Genomic DNA, 26,983 nt, shown 5'->3' with positions numbered 1-26,983 from the left:
TTCTAAACCTTGTTGCCCACGGCGATAGGTACAGGATGATGGTAGGCGCCTACAACACTATTGGATATCAAATGCATATGGGAGGTTCCATCGTTCTTGTTTGGGTATGGCAGATGTCGGTACCTGCATATACTGTTGATACCCAGAGGCATGTGAGGAGTTTCACCATGTGCACTCGGCATGGTAAATCCCGGCGCCCACAATACTGTCGATGCTAGAGACATGTGGGAGAAGCCTTGCCGTATGGGAGTTTAATGGCGCCAACAATATTGTAGGGGAAATGTAGACGCCTACAACTCTGTTTGTGTTAGGACGGTTGTAGAGTACTGTTCCTGCAGGTGTATAGGGTATGGTCCCTGGTATCGTGGTTTGACTTGTGCTCCTTGCCTGCTTTCTCCGTCCGTTGCCTGATCCTTTCCGAGCAGGCGTCTCCGATCAGTTAGTCCCAGTCAGCTCTGGTCGCGCCAGTCGCAGAAGAGCAGCGAGCAGGGTTTTTGCGTACCCCGGTTGAAGACGCGGGGTCAGAGTCAGAAGTGGCGCTTCGGCCAGGCCTTCCGATCGGAGTGGCCGTTCGGCGGTGACTGGAGACCGAAGTGAGCACTCTGGTCGGAGAGGTGGGCTAGAGTCAGAAAGTAGGTGCCGTTCCTCCTCAGTCGGGCCTTTCAGTCGGTGATTAGATCGCCGTTCTGGCCTGATATTTGGGCCAGCCCAAGAGTTGTGTGTTGTCTGCTTGAGCCGAGCCCTTTGAAAGCTCTAGTTTGGTTTTGGCAAATTGATGAAACCCTAAGTGCTAACCTAGTTTATCAAGTGATTATGAGATAGGTAGCACACTCTAAGTCGTGAAGCAAATGAAGATCATAGCATGATGAAGATGATGCCATGGCGATGATCAAATGCTTGGACTTGGAAAGAAGAAAGAGCAAAATAAAAAGCTCAAGGCAAAGATATAATTTGTAGGAGCTATTTTGTTTTGGTGATCAAGACACTTAAAGAGTGTAATCACATTTAGGATTGATAGCCATACTATTAAGAGGGGTGAAACTCGTATCGAAATGTGGTTGTCAAAGTGCCATTAGATGCTCTAACTCATTGCATATGCATTTAGGATCTAGTGGAGTGCTAACACCCTTGAAAATGTTTGTGAAAATATGCTAACACATGTACACAAGGTGATACACTTGGTGGTTGGCACATTTGAGCAAGGGTAAAGAAGTTAGAGGTGAAAAGGAGTTAGTCTTGGTGGTCACTGAGTGACCGAACGCTGGTCTCAGAGGGACCAGCGTGTCCGATCAAGTGTGGCAGCGTAGACATCAGTGTCGGTCATCGACCGGACGCTGGGTCTCAGAATGATCGGACGCTGAGGTCCAGCGTCCGGTCGTGTTGACGGACAGCGTAGAATGAAGTCAACGAGTGACCAGACGCTAGCTGTGTCTGGTCGAGCATGAAATATCATTTCTGGAAGCTTACTGGAAACGCTGGACGCTGGAGGATCAGTGTCCGGTCAGTTTGTGTGAAGCGTCCGATTAGCAGATGACCGTTGAAATCTGACAAATAGTATTTGAAGCTGGGGACATGTGGCGTGAATCACGTGACCGGACGCTGAGGGCCAGCGTTCGGTCACCCCACGTTATGCCCAGTGAAGGAGTACAACGGCTCTATTTCATGGGGACTTCTATTTAAGCCCCATTGCCGGTTGAAGCTCATACTTTTGGCCATTTTACATTGACATAGCAACCTTGTGAGCTTAGCCAAAGCCCTCCCACTTATCTCCATCATTGATTCATCATCTTTGTGAGATTGGGAGTGAATCCAAGTGCATTGATTGAGTGATTGCATCTAGAGACACTTGGTGTTCGTGTTTCGCTGCAGATTTTGCTTGTTACTCTTGGTGGTTGCCACCACCTAGACGGCTTGAAGTAGCGAGGATCGTTGAGCGGAGAGTGGTGATTGTCTTCGGCTCTGATCATGGTGATTGTGAGGGGTTCTTGACCTTTCCCCGGCAAAGAGCCAAAAGGTACTCTAGTGAATTGCTCATGACTTATGTGATCCTCATCTTGTGTTGGTTGTGTGGCACCCTATTGAGGGTTTGGCATATGAAACCAATTAGCGCGTGAACCTCCAAGTGAGTGAATCACCACAACGAGGACTAGCTTGCCGGCAAGCAAGTGAACCTCGGGAAAAAATCATTGTGTTCATCATTTGATTTCGAGGTAATTGGTCTTCATTGTTATTCATCCTTGTGATTGATTGGTTTCTTCCTCGACAAGGCGGTATAACCCTCTTGATCACTCTCTTTATATTTACCGCAAACTAGTTGTCAAGCTCTTTAGTGTAGCTAGTCGTGAAAGCTTGTTTGCTTGATTGGTGTGGCTCTTTAGTTAGCATTTGAGAGCACACTAACATAGGGTAGTGTCATAGCTATTATGTGGATAGATACTATCTAACTAGAATTGTGGTAGGTGGTTTGCATTTTGAGTAGGCTAGCGCAACACTTGCTTCGCCTTATAATTGTCTAACCATTTTGTTAAGTGTTGTTGTAGAAATTTTATTAGGCTATTCAACCCCCCTCTAGCCATTAGGACCTTTCAAGTGGTATCAAAGCTGAAGTCACCGTGATTTGAGGCTTAACAACCTTTGGTGTAAAAATTGCTCAAATCAACAACACCAAGAAGCCACCCTAATTTGATGGCTCAAATTATCCTTATTGGAAGGCTAAGATGACAACATATATCAAGTCAATCAATATGAAGATTTGGAAATTGGTAGAAACAAAGATTGAGATAGAAGATAAAGAGGTTCCCACCGCCGTCGAAGAAATACTTCTCTAAAACAATGACATTGCTCTTAGTGCCATCCATGATGCTTTGGACGAGAGAACCTTTGAGAAAATCAAGAACATTGAGAGAGCTCATAAGGCATGGAAGAAGTTGGAAGAGTCATTTGAGGGCACTCAAGCCGTGAAGGGTGCAAAGGCGTATATTCTCAAAGAAAAGTTTGTAAGCTTCAAGATAAAGGAAGATAAGAGTGTGCCGGATATGTTGCATCGGATGGAAGTGATTGTCAATGATCTCAAAGCACTTGGTGAGAAAATAGAGGATAAGGACTTCTTAAATAAGTTCTTGAGATGTTTACCTGCAAGATTTGGCATGTTGGTCACCTTGCTAGTAAGGATCGGTTTGAACATAATGACATCAAACCAAATTTTGGGAGATATTATGACCGACGATGCTTATAGAGATGAAGAGGAGAAGGAAGAAAAGAAGAAGAAGAAAGATGAGAAGAAGGATGACAAGAAGAAGAGCATGGCATTCAAGGCCACATCATCCAAGGGCAAAGCTAAGCAAGAAACATCAAGTGAAGATGATAATTCATGGGATGATGATGATGATGAGAAGATGGCTCTCTTTGTCAAGAGATTTGGCAAGTTTATGGTGAAGAAGGGCTATCATGCTAGGAGAAAGAAGTCTTCATCCAAGAATAAAGAAGAGTCGAGAAGATGCTTCAAGTGTGGAAGCAAAGATCATCTTGTTGCTCAATGTCCATACAATAGCGACAATGATGATGACAACAAGAAGAACAAGAAGAAGGAAAAGAAGGAAAAGAAAGAGAAGAAGGACAAGATGGCCTTCAAGAAGAAGAAGGGTGGTTCATATATAGTCACTTGGGATAGCAATGCTTCATCAAGTGATGATGATGATGATAGTGATGATGTCAAGACCACCAAGAAGAAGGTTCTTGCAAGCATTGCTATCAATGAGAAGCCTTCTCTCTTTGAATCTTTATCATGCTTCATGGCTAAGGCCACTAAGGTACAATCTTGTGATGATAAAAGTGATGAAGAACATGATGATGAAAATGAACATGAAAATGAAAATGATAGTGATAGTGATGAGCCTACCAAAGACGAATTGTTTGACATGCTAGAAGATGCTAAAGAACATTTTGACATTAAGAGAAGAGAATGCAAGAGCTTGAATAAGGAGGTAAAAGCCCTTAAGCAAGCCCTTGATGATCTCAAAGCAACTCATGAGAGGCTAGAGGAAGCCCATGAGAAACTAGGCAAGGCTCACAAAAAGCTTGAAAAAGCTCATTCTTCTTTGCTTAATGAGTAAAATAAAAAGAAGCATGTTAAAACTTGCAATATAGGCTTAACTTGTGATATAATTGATGAATTATTATAAATGCCTATCATTATTGCTTCCATTAACCCTTCTTGTACTTCCACCTCCACCTCATCTAGTAGTGACGGTCTCACTTGTGATGCCTCACTAGTGGTTGAGAATGAGAACCTCAAGAAGGAGGTCAACAAGCTCACTCACACCTTAGCTAAGGCTTATAGTGGTGAGGACCGCTTGCTTATGTGCTTGGGTAGCCAAAGAGCTTCTCTCTACAAAAGAGGGATTGGGCTACATCCTCAAGAAAGGCAAGGCGGTCTTTGCTCCTCACAAGACTAGTTTTGTAAAGAACAATGGTCGATTTTGCACTAGTTGCAAGCAAGTTGGTCATGTAGAGCAAAAATGCATGAACAAGAAATCACAAGCTAATGTATCCTTTATAAAGCTTGATTCATGCTATATGCTTACTAAGGGTACAAATGGTGTGAAGGCTAAGTTCATTGGTAAACCATGGATGGGCTCAAAGAAGAAAGCCATTTGGGTACCAAAGAGCTTAGTGACTAACCTTCAAGGACCCAAGCAAGTTTAGGTACCTAAAAAGAATTGATCTTCTTTTATAGGTTAATTATAAAGCCAGAGGAAGGCATTGGGTTCTTGATAGTAGGTGCACTCAACATATGACCGGAGATGCAAGAATGTTCAACTCAATCAACACCAATGATAACGATGGTTATGATAGTATCATATTTGGTGATAATGGCAAATGCAAGGTCAAAGGGTTTGGTAAGATTGCAATATCCAATGACATGAGCATATCCAATGTGTTGCTAGTAGAGAGCTTGAACTTTAATTTGCTATCTATGGCTCAATTATGTGATCTTAAATTCAAATGCATAATTGGGGTAGATGATGTAGAGATCATAAGTGTAGATGGTTCTAATTTGATCTTCAAAGGCTTTAGATATGAGAATCTATACTTGGTTGATTTTAATGCTAGTGAAGCTAAATTATCCACATGTTTATTCACTAAGTTTAGCATGGGTTGGTTATGACATAGAAGGCTTGGTCATGTTGGAATAAAATAATTGAATAGATTGGTTAAGCATGACTTGGTTAGAGGCTTGAAAGATGTTGTGTTTGAGAAGAATAAGCTTTGTAGCTCTTGTCAAGCCGGCAAATAAGTTGGAAACACCCATCCTAAGAAAAGCATGATGAGCACTAGTAAAGCATTTATGTTATTGCATATGGATTTGTTTGGACCAACACAATACACTAGCATTGGTGGAAACAAATATTGATTTGTGATAGTGGATGACTACACTAGATACACATGGGTATTCTTTCTAGTGGACAAAAGTGATGTATTTGTAATATTTAAATCATTTGTCAAAGGCATTCATAATAAGTTTGAAACAACCATCAAAATAGTTAGAAGTGATAATGGTAGTGAGTTCAAGAATACTAGAATTGATGAGTTATGTGATGAATTTGGAATTAGACATCAATTCTCGGCCAAGTACACACCTCAGTCAAATGGCCTTGTTGAGAGGAAGAATAGAACACTCATTGATATGGCAAGATCTATGCTTAGTGAGTACAATATGAGTCAATCTTTTTTGTCCGAAGCCATCAACACGGCTTGCTATTGTAGCAATCGCCTCTATTGTCATCGATTGAAAGAGAAGACACCATATGAGCTCTTGAATGATAGAAAGCCCAACATTGTATATTTTTGGGTCTTTGGTTGTAAATGCTATATCTTGAAGAAAGGTACAAGATTGGACAAGTTTGATAAGAAATGTGATGAAGGATTCCTACTTGGTTACTCCACTACAAGCAAAGCATATAGAGTTTGGAATTTAGATAATGGTACTCTTGAGGAAGTTCATGATGTTAAATTTGATAAAACCAAGGGTTTACAAGTAGAGAATGAGAACTTAGAAGATGTTAGAGGCATTTAACTTTCAAATGCCATGAAGAACATGGATATTGGTGAATTGAGGCCGAGGCAAGTAAATGATGATGAAGATGATCAAGTACAAGTGCTCTCTAACTCAAATAAGCAAGATGATACAAATCAAGCTAGTTCAAGTGGATCTCATGATAATGAACAAGATCAAGTGGCTAGTACATCATCTTAACCCAATGATCAAGCAAATGCAAGCAATCAAGTTCCAATCCTCCAACCAACCAATGTTGCAAGAGATCATCCATTGGACACTATGATTGGTGATATTTCAAGAGGTGTTCAAACAAGGTCAAGATTGGCTTCATTTTGTGAACACTTCTCATTTGTGTCATCCATTGAACCAAAGAAGATAGATGAAGCATTGATGGATATTGATTGGGTGAATGCTATGCATGAAGAATTGAATAATTTTACAAGAAATCAAGTATGGGAATTGGTAGAAAGCCCAAAGGGACACAATGTGATTGGAACCAAATGGGTCTTTAGAAACAAGCAAGATCAAGATGGGATAGTAGTAAGGAACAAAGCAATGTTGGTAGCACAAGGCTATACATAAGTTGAAGGTCTTGACTTTGGAGAAACATATGCCTCGGTTGCTAGATTGGAAGCAATAAGAATCTTGCTAGCCTATGCTTATGCCCACAACATCAAGCTCTATCAAATGGATGTTAAGAGTGCATTTCTCAATGGCTACATCAATGAAGAAGTATATGTTGAGCAACCTCCCGGTTTTGAAGATGATAAGAAGCCCAACCATGTGTACAAGTTGAAGAAGGCTTTGTATGGCTTGAAGCAAGCACCTAGAGCATGGTATGAGAGATTGAGTGACTTCCTACTCTCTAAAGGGTTCATGATAGGCAAGGTTGACACCACTCTCTTCATCAAGAAGATTGAAAAAGATTTGTTTGTGTTGCAAATCTATGTTGATGACATCATATTTGGATCAACCAATCAAGATTTTGTGATGAGTTTGGAAAGATGATGGCTAATGAGTTTGAGATGTCCATGATTGGAGAGTTGAGTTACTTCCTTGGTCTTCAAATCAAGCAATTGAAGAATGGTACATTTCTGAGTCAAGACAAGTATATCAAGGACATGATCAAGAAGTTTGGCATGAGTGATAGTAAGACCATTAGCACACTAATGAGAACCAATGGCAACTTGGATAGTGATGCAAGTGAAAATATGGTAGATCAAAAATTATATCGGTCTATAATTGGAAGCCTACTCTATGTGACCGCATCAAGGCCGGATGCCATGTTTAGTATATGTATGTGTGCAAGATTTTAAGCCCCACCAAGAGAAAGTCATTTAAAGGCTACAAAGAGAATATTGAGATACTTAAAGCATACACCAAATGTTGGTTTGTGGTATCCCAAAGGAGCAAAGTTTGAGCTAGTTGGTTACTCCGACTCGGATTATGCGGGATGTAAGGTTGAAAGGAAGAGCACCTTGGGCACATATCAATTGTTGGGAAGATCACTTATTTCATTGTCATCCAATAAGCAAAATAGTGTTGCATTATCAACTGTCGAAGCCGAATACATATCCGCCGGTAGTTGTTGTGCACAAATACTTTGGATGAAGACCACTTTGAGTGACTTTGGAATCAAGTTCAAGAAAGTGCCATTGCTATGTGACAATAAGAGTGTAATCAAGTTGACCAACAATCTGGTTCAACATGCAAGAATAAAGCATATAGATGTCCACCACCATTTCATAAGAGATCACCAACAAAAAGGGGACATTTGCATTGAGAGTGTGGGCATCGAAGATCAACTTGCCGTTATATTCACCAAGCCATTGGATGAGAAAAGGTTTTGCAAGCTAAGGAATAAGTTGAACATATTGGATTTCTCAAATATGTGTTGATGCACCCCCCAACTATGACATGCCTCTCCTTCGAGCTATCTAAGATAAAAGTTGATTGGAATGACATACATCCTTGCTAAGGACATGATTAGTGCATCTAGTCATTTCTCACATTTTATTAGGCTCATTCATGAAAATCAAATGAATTTGATGATTGTATGGTACCACTATTGCTTCTATACTTGACTTGATCTAGTGGTAGCATATGACATGTTTGTGGGCTTGCAAACCTAGTGTTTAATTTAGAAAATGAGCTTTAAGTGTTTAACTCAACATGGTACAAGATAACCCTTAATTAGAGGTGTGAAGAAGCTTGTCCTTGGATCAAACCGAGTTAAATATCTTTGGCAAATAATTCTAGTTTGAACCAAATTTAAGAATATAATCCTCACCCCATTGATTGACATTGATAATCTCAACCCTACAAGTGGTACTTTCTACATTTTAAACCTTTGTGGTCATTAATGACAAAGGGAGAGAGAATATTGTACAAAGATAGTGAAAGGGGAGAAAAGATAAGTGAAAGGGGGAGTACTTCACATAGGGGGAGAAAAACTAAGATATAAAGATATGACAAAAGATATGACAAAGGGAAAGGATCAATTAAAATCTTAAGTACACAAGTAGAGGGAGCAAGCTTATGAACTTGTATGGTGCATTTGAATGTGCATTTCATATGTTTTGCTTGCATGTCACAAGTTTTAAATTTAAAATATCCATGCTTGTGTGATGTATGCTAATTGCAAGATTGAATGATGAAATGAAAATCTAGCATGCATAGGTTTATTCACAAGTGGTATCATTTCCAAATATTACCAAGTGGTATCTTTATATCAAGTGGTATCTTTTCAAAATATTTAAAGTTTTACAAGTGGTTTCTAGCTATCAAAGTTTCAAGTGGTATCTAGCTAACCATGATGCTAGGATGGTATAATGGTGCACTCTGATTGGTATCACGCTTCAAAGGTCCATCTTTTATACCTTAGCATCATTTGGTAGACATTGACTCCTATATTTTCTATCTAAACATATGTGCAAGCTATAATCCAAACTCTTAGCACATATATAGGGGGAGCAATTGCTACCATATGGAGTTCATGAAACTTGTCCATATCCTTTTACACATGGTAAATATGCTTAGACAAGCAACATGGATTCAATTGAATTTTAATTCATATCTTTGTATAAGGGTTGTCATCAATTACCAAAAAGGGGGAGATTGAAAGCTCTAGTTTGGTTTTGGTGAATTGATGAAACCCTAAGTGCTAACCTAGTTTATCAAGTGATCATGAGATAGGTAGCACACTCCAAGTCGTGAAGCAAATGAAGATCATAGCATGATGAAGATGATGCCATGGCGATGATCAAGTGCTTGGACTTGGAAAGAAGAAAGAGAAAAACAAAAAGCTCAAGGCAAAGGTATAATTTATAGGAGTTATTTTGTTTTGGTGATCAAGACACTTAGAGAGTGTAATCACATTTAGGATTGATAGCCGTACTATTAAGAGGGGTGAAACTTGTATCGAAATGCGGTTGTCAAAGTGCCATTAGATGCTCTAACTCATTGCATTTGCATTTAGGATCTAGTGGAGTGCTAACACCCTTGAAAATGTTTGTGAAAATATGCTAACACATGTGCATAAGGTGATACACTTGGTGGTTGGCACATTTGAGCAAGGGTGAAGAAGTTAGAGGTGAAAAGGAGTTAGTCTTGTTGGTCACTGAGTGACCGGACGCTGGTCTTAGAGGGACCAGCGCGTCCGGTCAAGTGTGGCAACATAGACACTAGCATCGGTCATCGACCGGATGTTGGTCTCAGACTAACCGGACGCTGAGGTCCAGCGTCCGGTAGTGTTGATGGACAGCGCAGAATGAAGTCAACGAGTGACCGAACGCTGGCTGTGTCCGGTCGAGCATGACCGGACACGTCCGGTTGTGAAATATCGTTTCTGGAATCTTACTGGAAACGACCAGACGCTGGAGGCTCAATGTTCGGTCAGTTTGTGCGCAGCGTCCGGTCAGTAGATGACCGTTGAAATCTGACGAATAGTATTTGAAGCAGGGGACACGTGGCGTGAATCACGTGACCGGACGATGAGGGCCAACGTCCAGTCAATCCGACCGGAGCGTCCGGTCACCCCACGTTGTGCCCAATGAAGGGGTACAACGGCTCTATTTCGTGGGGGCTTCTATTTAAGCCCCATGGCCGGTTGAAGCTCTACTTTTGGCCATTTTACTTTGACATAGCAACCTTGTGAGCTTAGCCAAAGCCCTCCCACTCATCTCCATCATTGATTCATCATCTTTGTGAGATTGGGAGTGAATCCAAGTGCATTGCTTGAGTGATTGCATCTAGAGGCACTTGGTGTTCGTGTTTCGCTACAAATTTTGTTTGTTACTCTTGGTGGTTGCTGCCACCTAGACGGCTTAGAGCAGCGAGGATCGTTGAGCGGAGGGTGGTGATTGTCTCCAGCTCCGATCGTGGTGATTCTGAGGGGTTCTTGACCTTTCCTCGGCGGAGAGCCAAAAGGTACTCTAGTGGATTGCTCGTGACTTGTGTGATCCTCATCTTGTGTTGGTTGTGCGGCACTCTATTGAGGGTTTGGCGTGTGAAGCCAATTAGCGCGTGAACCTCTAAGTGAGTGAATCGCCACAACGAGGACTAGCTTACCGGCAAGCAAGTGAACCTCAGGAAAAAATTGTTGTGTTCATCATTTGATTTTGAGGTAATTGGTCTTCATTGTTATTCATCCTTGTGATTGATTGGTTTCTTCCTCGACAAGGCGGTATAACCCTCTTGATCACTCTCTTTACATTTACCGCAAACTAGTTGTCAAGCTCTTTAGTGTAGCTAGTCGTGAGAGCTTATTTGCTTGATTGGTGTGGCTCTTTAGTTAGCATTTGAGAGCACACTAACATAGGGTAGTATCATAGCTATTGTGTGGATAGATACTATCTAACTAGAATTATGGTAGGTGGCTTGTATTTTGAGTAGGCTAGTGCAACACTTGCTTTGTCTCATAATTGTCTAACCATTTTGTTAAGTGTTGTTGTAGAAATTTTATTAGGCTATTCACCCCCCCTCTAGCCATTAGGACCTTTCACCCTTACGGGGAAGCCGGTCCGCGAGGGACCCCGGGTTTATGAACCCGACAGTGTTCCTCGCTTGAATGCTCTTAAGTTCTTACATTGTGGAGTGTAAGAATGCTGGAAGAGGTGGAAGGACCTATGCTAGGCGAAAGGCTGTCCGAAGAGAAGCTCCAGGAGCCATACTATAATGGTGAATGATTGGAATGGTAGAGGATTCAGAATATCTGGAGAGGGTACCCTGTTTGCCCTTATATAGCGTTTGGAGTCATAAAGCAGGAGGTTCTCCCGACCGAACGATCATGAGCCTGAGGAAGTCCTAGCTAACTTGGCTTGCAAGCTATGCCATCTTGTGGTGCATGTCCGGTCGTGGCTATCGTCATGGTCTTAAGGCCACGTCGCGGCAGGGTGTGACGTGGTGCTACTGTGCTGGCCGTGGCGACACTATAGACACGGTGGTGGCTCATCAGCTGTCCGGTGCGACGCAGTATCCATCACGGCCTTCGTTGCCATCACCTGGTTTCCCCGGGCATCGTACAGGAGTTGGTAGCCGCCCCAGGTCGTCGATCGCCTGGTCGCTTCATGGGGCTGAGGGCCACGATCTCGATCGTTGGGGTCGTGGCTCTCGTCGGCCCGGGTGGCCTTTAAGTCAAGGCCTCCGCCATGGTTCCCATCTCGTAGTGGGTGAGATCGTTCATGTGTCTTGTTGGCCCGTATCTGGCCGATGGTCATCGTGCCTGTCATCACCGCCTCGAGGCGGTGTTGTCTTGTCCGATCTTTGTGGCGCAGGGCTGGCATCTGACCAGACCGAGGTGATTGCTGTCCGCTCGGTTGTCGCGGGGTCAGTGATGCGTGCCTATGCTCTTGCCACAGTAGATGTACCTGGCGAGGCTCGACCTCTTCCCGTCCCTTTCAGGGGCCGTGAAGGCAGTGAGGTCATGCTTTTCGGACACCGTGCGGCTAAGGCAGGAGGAAGAGGTCGTGCCCGACCCCGGTCCTAGCGTCCAGCCTGGCTTGCTCGGCTTGCCTGGACCTCGGCCATTCGGGCCTTCACCAGCTAGCGCATTGCAGGCCTCGTGGCCTGCTAACTAATCGGTGCATTGAGACACCCCGGAGTTATAACCCAGACAATACCTATATAATATTACAAAAATTTCTCTTCGTTCATTTTTTTGCACCTCTCTCGCATAACTATCCTGATAATGGGGAGTTTCTTTCTTCCCGCTTTTTTTTATACTTCCTAAACCGCACTCATGCCCTATGTGTCTCGTATGCGACCCAGACTAACGACTAATACTCATACGAGTTAGGATAACTCGTGTCTGAGTATGATGAATACGTAGTCCGATCCCAATACATATTGGGTCGCGTCTAGTGTATCTCGTATGTGACCGGAACTCATGACGCACACACATACGAGTTAGAACAACTTGCATCTAGCGACGATATGGAGTCTGATCTAATTTCTATAGCATTATTAGGTTCCGTTGCAACACGGGGAACACGTTTGTGGCCAGACAGTCAACTTTGGCGTGTAAGCGCCGTTTCTAGACATCCGAAAATTGAACGTCAAAGTACTCGCCGAGGGAGAGATCGAACGAAACCACACGTGCCGTTGCTTGACAAAACTTCGTCGCCGTTCAAATGGAACGTTCTGAAGGAAAATGTGCTCCGGCAACCGGCATGATGACGCCAAGTCGCCAAACACAAGTACTACGTGACAGAGCAGTGGTTGATCGACGAGCAGCGAGATAGATGGATCACTGAAAATGATGACGGTGATGATGCCAGTGCAAAGCATGCGAGCGTCCACTCATTGCCATGCACAGAAAAATGGCGACCTGGTTGGCCCATGCATCCACCAGTCCCCAGTACGTGCAGTGCAGCATCAGGTATTCAGGAGATCGCTAGGCACGCGACACCCGCGCGCGAAGCACAGGGTTATGGTAGGTCCAACGCATCAGCGCGACGGAAAGGCAGGCGGTGCTTCAGGGATTCACGTCGCGTCAAGCAATGATCGATGGCGGCCCGCGCATGAGATCTGAAACTGAAACATTTTGCTGTCATGCTGTAGCTGTTTGCCATTGGTGATTTGCCTGATGGCGCGGCAGTTCTTGTTTATTTATATCGACGCAGCAGCTGCTGCTCCAACAGGTACTCACGGTCGTCTGATGAGTACTAGGGATGCATGCTTACTCATTGGCCCACTGCGGTGTGTGCAGGTAAGCAAGACCATAAAATTGTTTTTAAACAGGTTCAGAGTGGTTATTTTGAACTAGTACTGCCTACAGGAGTATTTGAGATGCACGACGTATGATGAATCAGTTTAGCGCAGTGGAAAAGGTGAGAGGAGATTGGATCAGTCAAGTAACTGATGTCCTCTCTATCTCCTCTTGATATCTGAATACTACTACTACTACTACCGTTGGTGATTGCCTCATGCTGCACTAAATTCATCTACTTCCTCGGTTTCAAATTGAGTCATTATGTATTTTTTATGTATCATATAATGATTATATAGGTGCGTTGCAAAAGCTATGAACCAGCCAAAAAAAAATCAAATTAATTTATAATTTGAAATAGAGGGAGTAACAAATAGTCGCTAGAGTATTACCTTTCGTCATAAATGGAACAGTACTGCCTGACAGTGGCATTGTCTGACGGATTCAACTTCCAGGAAAAGCTAGTACCCCTTTTTTTTTTTTTCCAGTGGACTGCCCAATAATTTCGTTGCATAGCTGCTGGACTAGTCAGGTGATCCCTCACCGGACGCACCGACCTGTCGTGGAGGGAAAAGCGTCTCCCCGGCATTCCTAATTCCATGTAGGATTGACAGCAACACGATCCTGCTCGTGACAGCTACTGAGACGTGAGACCTGTTTGTTCTCCTTCGAGGAAACAGGGCAAGCAGCAGCCACGTGATGTGAGCTCAGGTCAATTCCCCCGGGGGAAGGGAAAGGCGCTGCCGGTGCCCTCGCGGCGAGGGCTTGACTCTCTTGCCGGACTCCAGCCGCTCCCGTGGTTCGTTCGTTCCGTGCCGCGTCGGCGACTCGCTCGTTGACTTGTCGCGTCGGAGTAGTACAGTACCTACAAGGGCTTGTGGAGGGTGCTTTTCCGTGCTGGACTATCCATTCCCCGCGGTCGTTGCTGCCCGTGACCAGTGTTACTGACTGCAGAATTACAAGCGATTATCTGATGGTGGATTTTTCTATAAAAATACATGTGAATTTGAATTGTAATGGCTCTGTTCGGCTTAGCCCATATTTGGCTTATTCGGTTTTTTTTTCAACCGGAATCAGTCGGAACAGTGTTTTTCAGCTAGTTTCAGCCAAATTTTAGACCAGCGAACAGGGTCATGACGTGCATATTTTTTTGAGCAAAAAATATGATGTGCATATATGTTAGACAGAAATCTAAATGCCTGGATTTTTCTGTGGAATATAGATTTCTGTCTACAAATTTGAACGCAGAGGACCAAACTAACGAGATGGGCCAAGAGGCCTGCCATGAATACAAGGTCCACACCGGCGACCTAGACTCAAGTGGAAATGCTGGGCCGCGCTATGAACTCGATTTGGCTGGCTATTTTATTTATTTATGGGCCGCACTGCAGGCAGAGTCCTATGTCCTTGGGCCAACGAACACTTGGCGCCATTCAAAAAAAAAAAAAAAAAACACTTGGCGTGCTGATTTGGTTGAACAGGCAGCAATCTCAGAACTGACTTTATCAATCACTAACCAATCGGTTCAAAGACAATCCTTCGAAAATACAACTACTACAATTAACTGAACGCAGGATTTGAGGCATGGGAGTCTAAACAGCACGGTTCGACCACATTTACAGTCTCCGGGTTACAAAAGCAAAGCAACATGAAGCGGCACTGCACTTGCAGGAAGCCAGGAACGGCTATTATTATCACTATCGCTATCCCTATTATTATTCAACTCCAGGACTGCCCCGAATGACTACACAATGACGCTCCAACGAATGTGCAACAAATCTGGTATACGAACGGCACCATCAGAACTTGAATTCAGTTCATGACAGGCCCATGACCTTCCCGGTGGCGGTGTCGACATCGATCTCGTAGAAGCAGGGCCTTGTGGGAAGGCCAGGCATCGTGCTCATGGTGCCGACGAGCGGGTAGATGAACCCGGCTCCGATGCTGGCCCTCACGTCTCTTATGGGTAGAACAAAGCCGGTCGGGGCGCCCTTCATGGATGGGACGTGTGAGAACGAGTATTGGGTCTTCGCCATGCAGATGGGGAGGTTGGAGAACCCTTGCTTGGTGTACATCTCAATCTGTTTCTCAGCCTGTTGGGAGGTGAAGAAAAGTCAGCAGAGTGAAGCAATGTTCTATTCTTTGTGCACTGTGCATATAATCTTTCTAGATGCAGAAAGTAATGGGGAAAATTTTATAGAAGATTTTTAGTTTTGTTTTAGATTATGCTTTCCTTGGAATGTAACTCAGCCTCTCAGGTGAACGTTGACATGATTCAAATCATAAACTAGGTGTCTGCTAATCTTGGCTCGTGATTGCTTTATCTTATATAGGTGATGCGATAACCACCAAAAAGAAAAAAAAAGATTAAACACACAGCATGATTACAAGAAAGTACCTGTTCGGAGTATTCAACGCCACTAGCACCATAGAACTTAGCAATTGACTCAATCTTCTCCTTTATGCTAGATTCCATAGGATACAAAAACTTCAGAGGTTCTGCCTGGCTTTCGCATGCTCGTTGAACAGCAAGTCCAAGCTCGACCTGAAAATAAATTAAATGGTATAATAGGATCAGGTTATATTCTTACAACTATGTTATGCAAACTGTTCTTGTTCTAGCACTGAAGAAATAAATAAAGAGTTCATGTGAGAAAAAAAATGAATAACTTTCTAGGCAACAGTGAACTAGAAGGGATAATTATAACAAATACAGTAACATATTTCATAAACAATAAGAGCTATAAATATGTCCCTGTTTAGGAAACAATCATATGCGCTATGTTGCTACAAAAGATACTATCTCCGTTTCAAATTATAAGACGTTTTGGCTTTTCTAGTCTGGATACATTGATTTTACTATGCATATAGACATAGTTGCATAGCAAAAGCTATGTATATAAAAAGCCAAAATGTCTTCCCACTAACCTATACTTGACTAAATTAAAAAAAATTGTAGGGAAAGAGAACTAACCGCTCCTTTACCACCATGGGCATGGTGTGTGCAGACGACAGCGTCAAAAGCACCAGCAGCCATAGCTGCATTACGCACCGCATTCATTTCTGCTTCAGTATCTGATGCAAATTTGTTGATTGCAACTACAACATTAACTCCATAACTCCTCGTGTTTGATATATGTTTAGCAAGATTTACACATCCAGCTTCAACAAGGGCCACATTTTCACTCACATATGCATGATCCAAGGGCTTTCCAGCCACCACCTCAGGCCCCCCTCCATGCATTTTAAGAGCTCTAATTGTGGCCACAATAATAGCACACTGCGGCACCAATCCACTATACCTACATTTGATGTCCATGAACTTCTCAGTTCCAATATCAGCACCAAAACCTGCCTCTGTAACAACAAAGCCACCCTTCCCAACCAACTTCAAAGCAATCTTATCAGCAACAATTGAAGAGTTTCCATGAGCAATGTTAGCAAACGGTCCAGCATGTACCAAAACTGGTGTGCCTTCAAGAGTTTGCATGAGGGTGGGATGAATAGCATCTTTCATTAGGACAGTCAACGCACCTCCAACACCAAGATCATCAGCAGTTATCGGCTCACCTGACTTGCTGTTCCCTATAACCATTCTTCCAAGCCTTTCTCTCATGTCAGCGAGGGAAGTTGTAAGAGCTAATACAGCCATTATCTCACTAGCTACTGATATGTCAAAGCCTGTTTCTCTCAACATACCTTTTTCTTCAGGGCCCTGTCCAATAGTGATTTTTCTCAGGAAACGATCATTGACATCCATCACCCGTCTCCATGTAATGGACTCAGGGTCGATATCAAGCCTTGCAAAACGCCTGATTTCATCTGGTGTAAGCTCATTGGGGTCTGTCTTTGAAATGCCCATCTTAATCAGACGTCTGAGCATTACGTCAGCAAAGTGCCTCTTGCCTTCCTTGTTTGCCGGACACAATCTGTTGAACAGTCCTTTATCTGACTGAGAATTTTCATGGAAGATCCTTGTATCAATAGCAGCAGCAAGAAGATTGTTTGCGGCCGTAATTGCATGGATATCGCCTGTCAGATGAAGATTGAACTCATCCATGGGTATAACTTGGCTGTAGCCACCTCCAGCTGCACCTCCCTTAATTCCAAAGGTAGGCCCTTGTGATGGTTGACGGAGGCAAGTGACAACCTACAACAAAAACAATACATTGATACATGAAACTACTTCCGCATGATTTGGAGCAGAAACTTGCAAGACAGTCTGAAGTTATTTTATCACACATATGATTGTCTTTTAATACTAGAAGTATAATGGAAGCACAAAAGAAAGTTGCAGCTTATCGGTTGCATGAATTGTAAATAAAAGATTCAAAGGCTTACACAAGACAGATAAGCAAGCCAAACAGTATTTTATTATATACTTATTGCTTACTCCCTCTGTCACAAAAAGAGTGCACCCCTCGTTTTAAAAAAAGACAAACAATTTCAAGTTTGGCTAAATCTATACAGAAAAGTACTAACATTTATGATATCGAATAAGTTCCATTAGATTAATCATGGAATATATTTTCATAGTAAACCTATTTGGAGACATGAGTGTTTATACTATTTTCTTTAAACTTAGTCAAACTTAAGAAAATTTGATTTAGCCCCAAACTAGAAGTGGGCTCACTTGGAAGGATAGAGCGCCGCAAGACAAGATGGCATATTGAAGGCAAGGATCAAAAAGGCGACGCCTCCTCCCCGCCTAGGCGCGCCTAATCGCTGGGCGATGGGGTCCCGCCTGGCCTATGGGGGTAGGCGGACCCCTAGGCGCTCCCATCCCCGCCGGATGAGCTCCTCCCCGCCGGACGAGCTCCTCCCGCCGAATGCCCTCCTCCCCGCCGGGCGCCCGCCTCCCCGTCGGGCGCACTCCTCCCCGCCGGACGCCCGCCTCCCCGTCGGGCGCGCTCCTCCCCGCCGGACGCCCCCTCCCGCCGGGCGCTCCCCTCCCCGCCGAACGCGCCCCTCCCGCCGGTCAGTCCCCTCCCTGCTGGTCTCCTCCCTAAGCGGCAGCAGCCAGCAGGTCAGTCTGTCCTCCCCTGCTCTCCTCCTCTGTTTTCTTTGAACTTTGAAGTGGTCTGAATGACTGAATCTGAAGCCTCTGAATGACTGAATCTAAAGCCTGCTCCTCTCCTCTGTTATTTGACTGAATCCTTTGATGGCTACATGTATGTATCTGTGATTGCCTGAATTCTGAATGTATAGCTGATTGACTGAATGACTGATGGACTGAATGTATAGCTTAGCTAGTTAGCTATTGACTGAATGCATAGCTCAGCTAGTTAGCTGTCACTTACTCACTTGTTAGTTTACATGCTGAATGCAAAATTAGGAAAACGCCTAGAAAAACGCCTTGAAACGCCTAGGCTAGCCTAGGCTCGCTTAGGCTCTAGGCCGTGGGTCGTCGCCTAGAAACCGCCTAGCGCCTTCTTGAACATTGATTGAAGGGAAGGCTACGAAAAGAATTCTTGTCGCTCGAACGCCTTGGTAGGCGCTGCTTACTCACCCTACTCCCTTAGACAATGCAATGCTCTGTGATGATTCGTGTTGGCCTATGTTTTGAATTAACAAATATGAAGCAAGACCTACTCCCTCCCATCCCAGGAATAATTGAAGAAAGTTATCTCCAGTCACCAACATTAGCATAAAAAAGTAAAAATGGATAAATTACCGCAAGGCATAGAGGGGGAGGCGCGCCTATACCGTAAAATCGATTTTCGACGGAATCATAGATATACCCTTTTTCTTAGGCATCGATTCTAGGATTGAAGAAAGGGGAGATTTCCCACACTTTGAAAGATTCACCTATTGGGTGGGGCGTGTTTGGCACAACCCCTTCTCTTCTTTATTAGTACTATATGTCAATTGGTCGTTGCATTTAACCTATATTGACTAAGCGGTATCATTAACAACCTACCTTTCACTAAGAAGCGGTCACAATGCCAAATAATTCGTTTAGGAGTCAGTACATAAAGATTTAATTTCATTTCTTCAATTTGATCTCCTCTTCTAAGTTTATAGCTTTCGTGCTAGCTTCATCGATGTTCCCCACTAAATAAAAAGTCGGTTCGGGTAGGCCGTCTAATTCTCCGGCGCTCGAGTATTCATGTTGCTATTATTCCGAACCTGCCTCAGGCCCTTGGGATGGGGAACGAATATAGGACCTGGCCAAAGCAAGGGAATCAATGGCCATTCCTAACAAGCTTCTTTTCGGGAAGGAGGGAATGTAAATGATAGATAATACAAAGAAAATGATTTTTTTGAAGATACGGGTTTTCTTGAAGGACTCAACACATCAAATAGGTTCGGCGAAAATCAGTGAATATAACTCATGCAAGCAAATACATATACATAAGGTGTCATTATACTATATAAGCTCTGGAAATTTTTACAACCCCATGAAATACAGAGAACTTAGAAGAGCATATTTAATTAATATTTTCTCCGAAAGTACCTGTACTGATCTTGATGCAACTTGATGCCATATATTCCCTTAATAAATTTCAAAGAGTAACAAAATCCTATCCAGATCAAGATGAATAGATTGTTCCAATTGTTTCGACAAAGCATACTCAACGAAATCACACCATTTGCATAACATCAATCTTACTGAATGCTACTCCATCCTAATTGCAACAGAGAAATAGGTACCTAGTACTAGCATAACCAATGTAAAGGCAAAAATCACTGCACAAGTGGCAACAAACAAGATTGCATTCTACAATCAGCCCAGAATTACATCAAACAGTTTCAGTTTCTTACAAGACCCACGGATCAAAACAGGTCATCACGCCTCAAGGCTGAATTCATCAGCTAAGGGCGGCACTGAGACAGCAATTCAGTACAGTAACAAATTTTCTCCCATAATAAAATGCTAATCTTCTCATTGGTGAAACGACTCCGTCAAGCAAATTAGCAGTAAGCATCTCACCTTTTTATCAAGGAAAGCGCCGAGAGCCTGACACAGCCCGACGGTGGTGGTGGACTTGCCCTCCCCGAGGGGAGTCGGCGTGATGCCGCCCACCACGACGTAGTACCCGTCCTGCTGCGCCTTGAGCTCATCCAAAACCGACAGCAAGACCTGCGAACATGAGAGAGGAAAGGTCGCTCAAGATCCGACCGAACCACACCCGGCCGTCGGGACCCAATCAGGAACGTACCTTGGCCTTGTACTTGCCGTAGAGGTCGTAGTGCTCGGGCCGGAGCCCGAGCTCCGCCGCGATATCGGCGATCGGGAGCGGCTCGACGGAGTTGGCGATGTCGATGTCCGCCGGCACCGGCGAGGCCACGTCCAGCCTCCGGATCGTCGGGCTCGGCATCTCAGGCAGCAGCGTCGGCGGCGGCGTTGGCGGCGCGACGACGGCGCTAGATCTCGCGACGACGGAGTCGCGGCCGAGTGCGGTGGGCCGCTGCAGCGAGCGGTGGTGATGATGGTGATGGTCGTGGACTGATGAGGCTCGTGGAGGCGATGCGATAGAACGGGAGAGCCTCCGGCTGGCGCAATTGTTTATTGATGACTCCGGCCTCCTCCTCGCCGCCCCCGCGTCAGGACGACGACGCCATAGGATAATGGAAGATAAAGTTTTGGGATAATTGGTTAGTGGGGCACGCAGATCCATGTCACAGCTCCCCAATAGTGGATCAAGATTCTGCTATCTTTTCTCCGCAAAATATAACTAGTTTAATAAGGAGAAAAAAGAACGCGAAAGCTTAATACCGCGCTTAATCCGAAACTTCAGGGGGTTTTCAGAAATCACAACCCCAGAACTATAATCAGGTGTTGCGATGCGTAGCAATGTGCGGCATCCGAAAACGTCGGGGTTTTTCAGATTGGTATAGGAGAGAGGTTGGAGGGTTTTTGCCTCGGGCTGGTGGTGCTCTATTGTCGCGGGACGGGATGCATGGATGGAAGAAGGATCGCAATGTAGGGCCTGGTTTAGATTGCGAAAAAATTTCAAACCGATGAATAGTAGTATTTTCGTCTTATTTGATAAATATTGTTTAATCGTGGACCAACTAGGCTCAAAAGATTCATCTCGTGATTTTGAACTAAACTGTGCAATTAGTTATTTTTTTACCTATATTTAATACTCCATGCAAGCGGCTAAAAATTGATGTGATAGAGAGAGAGTGAAAAAACTTGGAATTTGGATGACATCTAAACAAGGCCTAGATAAGCACCGTTGGCCTGGCTTATAAGCCATATTTTTTTAATCAACGAATAATATTTTTTTCTCATAATAAATCAGTCAATATTATTTTTAGTCATGGTTTATCAGCCAAACGACGGGGCAAAGGGTTTCTCTAAGTAGCTGTGGACGTGATGAACTCACGATATCGTTGCATCCTGAGGGGTTTAGCACGAGCCAAGTCGGTAAGGATTCATAGGTGTGGCTTTTGCTTGTTCTCGTTGCATCAGTTCACGAGCATTCCGCGTGAAATTCAGTAGGCGCGTCCGGCGGGTTAAGAAACTTGTGTGTTTGTGTGTGCAGAGGAATCTTTTTTCGAAGCAAAAGAAACATTTAATATGGCCTTTTGTGGGCGGTGCAAACATACGGCGGCTTGGCTGCATCCGCATAGCACAGGGCATCGGCTGTTTGCTGCTGAAGGCTTGTGTTGGCCAGCTGTTAAACAATGGGTGCTGCTATTAAGACCATGTTTAGATTCATTAGCAGCTAATAATTAGTTAGCTAATAGTTCATACCTAATATTAGTTGTTATTAGCTAGTTTAGTTTAGTGAAATAGTTATTAATCAGGTATTTAGCTAACAATTAGCTAGTCTTGTTTAAATCAAGTAGCTAATTATTAGCAGCTAACTATTAACTTTATGGATCTAAACAGGATAATAGGTTGTAGCTTTTGTTGGCTAGATGCTGCTAGGTCCTATTTGGATCCGTTAGCTGCTAATATTTAGTTAGCTAATAGTTCATACCTAATATTAGCTGCTATTAGCTAGTTTCGTTCAACTAGTGAAATTGTTGTTAGTTGGACATTCAACTAACACTTAGCTTAACTATTCGTGTTTGAATCCAAGGAATTAATTATTAACAGCAAACTATTAACTCTATGGATCCAAACATGGCCTAAATACTTCTTCCTTTCCAAATTAAATGGTGTTTTGTTTTTTCTTGATTTATTGATTTTACTATATATTTAGACATAGTGTATATCAAGTGCATAGCAAAATCTAGATATCTAGAAAAACCAAAACGTTTTATAATTTAGAATAGAGGGAATAGTATTGTTGGGCGAAACTTATTCACACAAGCATCAAGTTGAACACAAACATAAAGTTGTATTCATTTCATGATCGTACGGTACATGTCAGAGGGGGTATTTATAGAGGTCCTAGTGTCGACAGAATATCATCGGCAGTCTTCCGAGGGGTATCCCACGAAGGTAAATTAATCGGCAGAGGTGCACGTAATCAAGGACAAGAAGGCAACAGAGACACAAGAGTTAGACAGGTTCGAGTCATCTGCACGACGTAATACCCTACTCCTATAGTCTGTTGGTTTGTATTGGCTATCGTATGATATTATGTGTGTTTTTAGGAGTCCCCTACCCGCCTTATATAGCTGAGGAGTAGGGTTACAAGTCGGTTAGATCTAGGAGATAACCGGTAAGTAATAACATATTACAGGAATCACGGGATCGGCCATATCCTAATAGATCTTGTAGTATCTTCAGGATATCGCCCTTGATGTCTCACGGTACACGTCGAGCAGCACTGTGCACCGTAAGTCTTCATCTTGTGGGTTGGACCACCCCTGGCCGCACAACCCATGTAGTCCGCCGTGGGTATCCGGGGTCATACCCCCCACAGCTAGTCCCCGAGCGCCTTGTATCCGTTGTGCAACACCGTCTTGAGCTTATCCGAGCAGGTGTAAACAAAGTCGAGTAGTCAGACTCATAGTCCGACCACCCTAATGAGTCATCGAGCAGTTGTGGACCGTAACCGACCAGCTTAACTGTTCGGCCGAGCCCGGGCTTACCCAAGTAAGGCTTGCCAGAAGGATGTAAGGAGCTCAAGTTCAAAATCGAAAATTTCCTTGTCGTGAACCAAGTGTGCCCACTTAGAGTCCGACCACGAGAAAGGAAGATAATCTTCTTCAACTTCGGGAGGCACAGGCTCATAGTCTTCCAATGAATAGATTAAAGAAAAATAGACTCACCGCAAGGTGAAGTGCGCCCACTTAGTCCCCAAGCCTAACAGTAGGCGATGTGGTCACGTGGTGCCAGGGTCCAGAAAGTAGAAGAAAAACAGAAGACCAGCCAAATAGGCAACCACTCCACGGGCTGAGCCTTAAAATAAAAAGCGCACATTCACCGCAAGGTGAAGTGTGCCCACTTAGTACCCGAGCCTAACAGTAGGTGACGTGGTCACGTGGTGCCAGGGTCAGAAACAACAGTAACCAGAAAAAAGTCCCCAGTATGATGAGAAACCGAATCATAATGATGACATAGTCCCCGAGCCACAAGTGAGAATCTCGGATAAATCAAGAAGTGTCGATTACTCAAATCGTGGAGAAAAATCGGAGTAATGACTGTATAGTAGAAATTACTGAGCCTTGATGGTATTATAGAGAGGTCGGAGAATATTCGATGTGCAGTACCAAGTTGCATCAAAAAAGGGAGATATGGGCCGTAATTGCGTGGAAGCCCAAATAATGGCCCAGCACGTCGCTTTGGGGAATTCCGAAGGGCGCAAATCAACATGGTGCGGTTTCCCAAAAACCCTTAGAATGCAAAAAGTCAGGAGGGTGTCTTTATAACTACATCGCCATACTCCACGCTCCCACCTTTGTCACTCCGTCACTTCATCTTCCTCCTCGCCCTCGCGCTCCCCCATTCGCATTCACACGCACTCCGCCACTAGGGCTAAAAAGCTTACGTAAAGGGACTAGTTCCGATCCAGATCTGAGCCGTGACAAGGAATGGGTACCGTCACTCATGGGGGATACGAAGCTCAATGAGATGGTGGAGGCGGGCGTTCTTCCTGATCGTGTCACTACCGGATAACATCCGGCCGACGGTGAGCCCTATCCGATGCCACATACCGACGAACTCGTTGTATTCAAAGATTACTTCTGGCATGGATTACGGCTTCTGGTACACCCTTTCTTGTGAGATCTGTTGGAGTATTGGGGAGTGAGCTTATGTAATCTTCATCTAAACACTATTTTGCACATTTATGTGTTTATCCACTTATGTGAGGTTTATCTTGGTATTCTTCCCAATTTCAATCTCTTCCGACACTTTTTCTGGCTCAAGAAGAAAGGAGGGGGCGGTTCCAAAGTTGTCGGCGGTGTGTATCTACAGCTCCATGATGGGATGGAAAGCGAATACATTCATGTGCCACTGAATACCTCGCTAAAGGGGTGGAATGCCAGGTGGTTCTATATGAAGCAAACTGATTCTACCGTCCAATGTGATATCGACTAGATTTCGGAGAATCAAAGGAGCTGGTCAGAGAAACCGACCTATGCCGATATGGAACAGGTGAAGGAGCTCCTCAATCTAATGAGGGACATGAAGATGAGTAGAGTGGTGGTGGTGGTGAACTTCATACTGTGCCACGTCTAGCCCTGCAAGGAGAGGGCTCATGTGGACTTTGACTTCAAAGGAGATACTGACGGCACCTAAGAGAGGACGAAGAACCTTACGAAGGAGGTTGTGCTACACCAGGCCACTGCACTATTTGCTCCAAACGTGTCGTACACCGTGCTGGGGCAGCCAAAACCCTTCAACTGCACAAACTCACCTCCTCAGGTAAAAATCTCAACTGTTGTTCCTGGTGCTTCTTATCCTGTGCCGGCGCTGAGTAGTAGAATAATTCGCTTGTGGAAAAATCAATTGGCAGGAACAGGCAGTGTATTTCTTGGGTGTGCCGAGGAGCGAATGGCCAGAGGCAGTGGATGCCAGGCCAACCACTCAACAGGAGAAAGGTGCCATCAACACCTCGTCTAAATACGGAGGCGAAGGTGCTGGTCAAAAGCGGAGTTCCCCCCGGTATCGGAGAAAGTTCAAGGGAAAAGGGCGGCAGAAAATGAGCTAGCTTGAAAGAAAAGGAGAACGACGGATGTAGCCCCCCATGAGCTGGCCAACATCTCATTTGGTGGCAGTCAGACCGCTCAAACATAGAGTGCGGTGATATCCGAGTGGTCGGACGATGATGAGGCGCTGGTAGCTCCCCCTCTAAGCACCAAAACGTCATCGCACAGAACACACGTAGAGGTATGATCGAAGGGAGGAGCAGATGCCCAACGTTGAGTCCCCAAGAGGTAGACAACGGAGAAGACACCGACGGCAGGGGCCACAAGACCACCAGCCCAAGACACATAGGTCCACCCTAGAGTAGGGCCTAGGAGCTCGGGGAGGCAGCGCCGATTTAGAATCATCCATCAGGAAGCTGACGTGTAAGTATCTTTGCTTTGGGATCGGTGGCTATCCAATCTTTATAGTGGTGGTGATCGATGAGCTAATCTGATGCAGAACAGGGCACATGGAGGATCTGAATCCTTCAGGACAGACTAGCGAGTAGCCAGGGGCTAGTCCCAGCATGGAAACATTACGGACAGACTCCGTCCTAGAGTCCACGGGCGCTCGTCGGTTTGTAGAGGATTTGACCACCACTGCTGATGGAGTTGGAGGCAGAGAATGATCGATGATAATGATGGGTGATTCGACAGAGATGTCAGGAGCAATAGTGAAAGCCACCGAGTCTTTGAAGGTGGAAGTGGGAGCTACGCTGGAATTAGGGGCACAGGGGTCGGTAGCGTCGGAGGAGCAAGCGACGCACCCTAAGATGCCGCAGGGCGTGGTCGGTCGCCCTGTGCGGCCACTGAGCCCCCCAGGGAGCCCCATCGGCTATGGAGGAAGAGGAGGGGCCAAGGAGATCGAGGGTGGAGGATCATGACCTTAGACCGTCCACATCTTCCGCAAGCGAGGGGAGGAAATTGTGGTCATAGAAGAGGAGGTCACCACCAAGAAGGTGAAGAGGCTACGGTCCACCCTTTGCACAGCTATGAAGCAAATTGAGGTTAGTGTTGCATCAGCGATGTCTATCTTTGGCATTGGAGACTATGGTCTTTTATAATCTTGGTGCTTTGTAGGGCATAGCGCGGACTACCATACAATGGCAGCAGTTGATGCAAAAGGATGGAGCCCCTTGTCGAGGAGAACGAGAAACTGAGGGAGGTAATGAAACTGATGGAGAAGAACGTCCAGAGGGCCTAGTGCAAAAGGGATCTTGCTGAATCAAACACCAAGGACCTAGAGTACCAAAAGGGCACCTTATTCGAGTAGTTGAAGTCCGTCTCCGAGCAGCTGGAGCGCACCTTCGAGTAGCTAAAAAGCATCTCCAAACAGAAGAAAGGCATTGTGGATCGGTGAATTTGCTTTGCATTGCTGAACAGTCTTGATGTTGCCGTCGACCATTACATTTGTAGAGCAAGATGTGGAGCTCGGCCGGTTGCATCAAGTCATCGGTCAACTCCAAGAGGAGAAGGAAAAAGAATCTAGGCAAGCAGAGAAATGGGCCGAGGATCTGGAAGGTGAGTCCTTCATGGTTGGGGTGTTGATGATATGATTTCTTTGTTTGATGAATCCTTTTGGTGTCTGTAGAATACCGTCAAAAAACCAAGGCGTAGTTCGACGCGCTAGAGTTGGAGGCAAAAATCTAGAGGGGAAAATTTGATGCCGTGGTGGCCGG

At 44.5% G+C, this 26,983-nt stretch overlaps 1 protein-coding gene across 1 annotated transcript; it reads right to left on the bottom strand.

Moving 5' to 3' along the window:
- Positions 1-14,753: 14,753 nt before the first annotated feature.
- LOC136541996 (formate--tetrahydrofolate ligase-like) lies at positions 14,754-21,056 on the bottom strand. The gene is made up of 5 exons (XM_066534219.1): positions 20,429-21,056; positions 20,200-20,349; positions 16,240-17,415; positions 15,664-15,810; positions 14,754-15,358 (listed from the first exon to the last, which is right to left on the bottom strand). The coding sequence occupies exons 1-5, from the start codon at positions 20,885-20,887 to the stop codon at positions 15,083-15,085; spliced, it is 2,208 nt and encodes a 735-aa protein (XP_066390316.1). The 5' UTR covers positions 20,888-21,056; the 3' UTR covers positions 14,754-15,082.
- Positions 21,057-26,983: the final 5,927 nt, after the last annotated feature.

This window comes from Miscanthus floridulus, chromosome 3, assembly GCF_019320115.1.
Source record: "Miscanthus floridulus cultivar M001 chromosome 3, ASM1932011v1, whole genome shotgun sequence".
Classification (NCBI taxonomy): domain Eukaryota; kingdom Viridiplantae; phylum Streptophyta; class Magnoliopsida; order Poales; family Poaceae; genus Miscanthus; species Miscanthus floridulus.
Note: the sequence above shows the minus strand (reverse complement) of the source record. Positions and strands in the feature narration are given on the sequence as shown.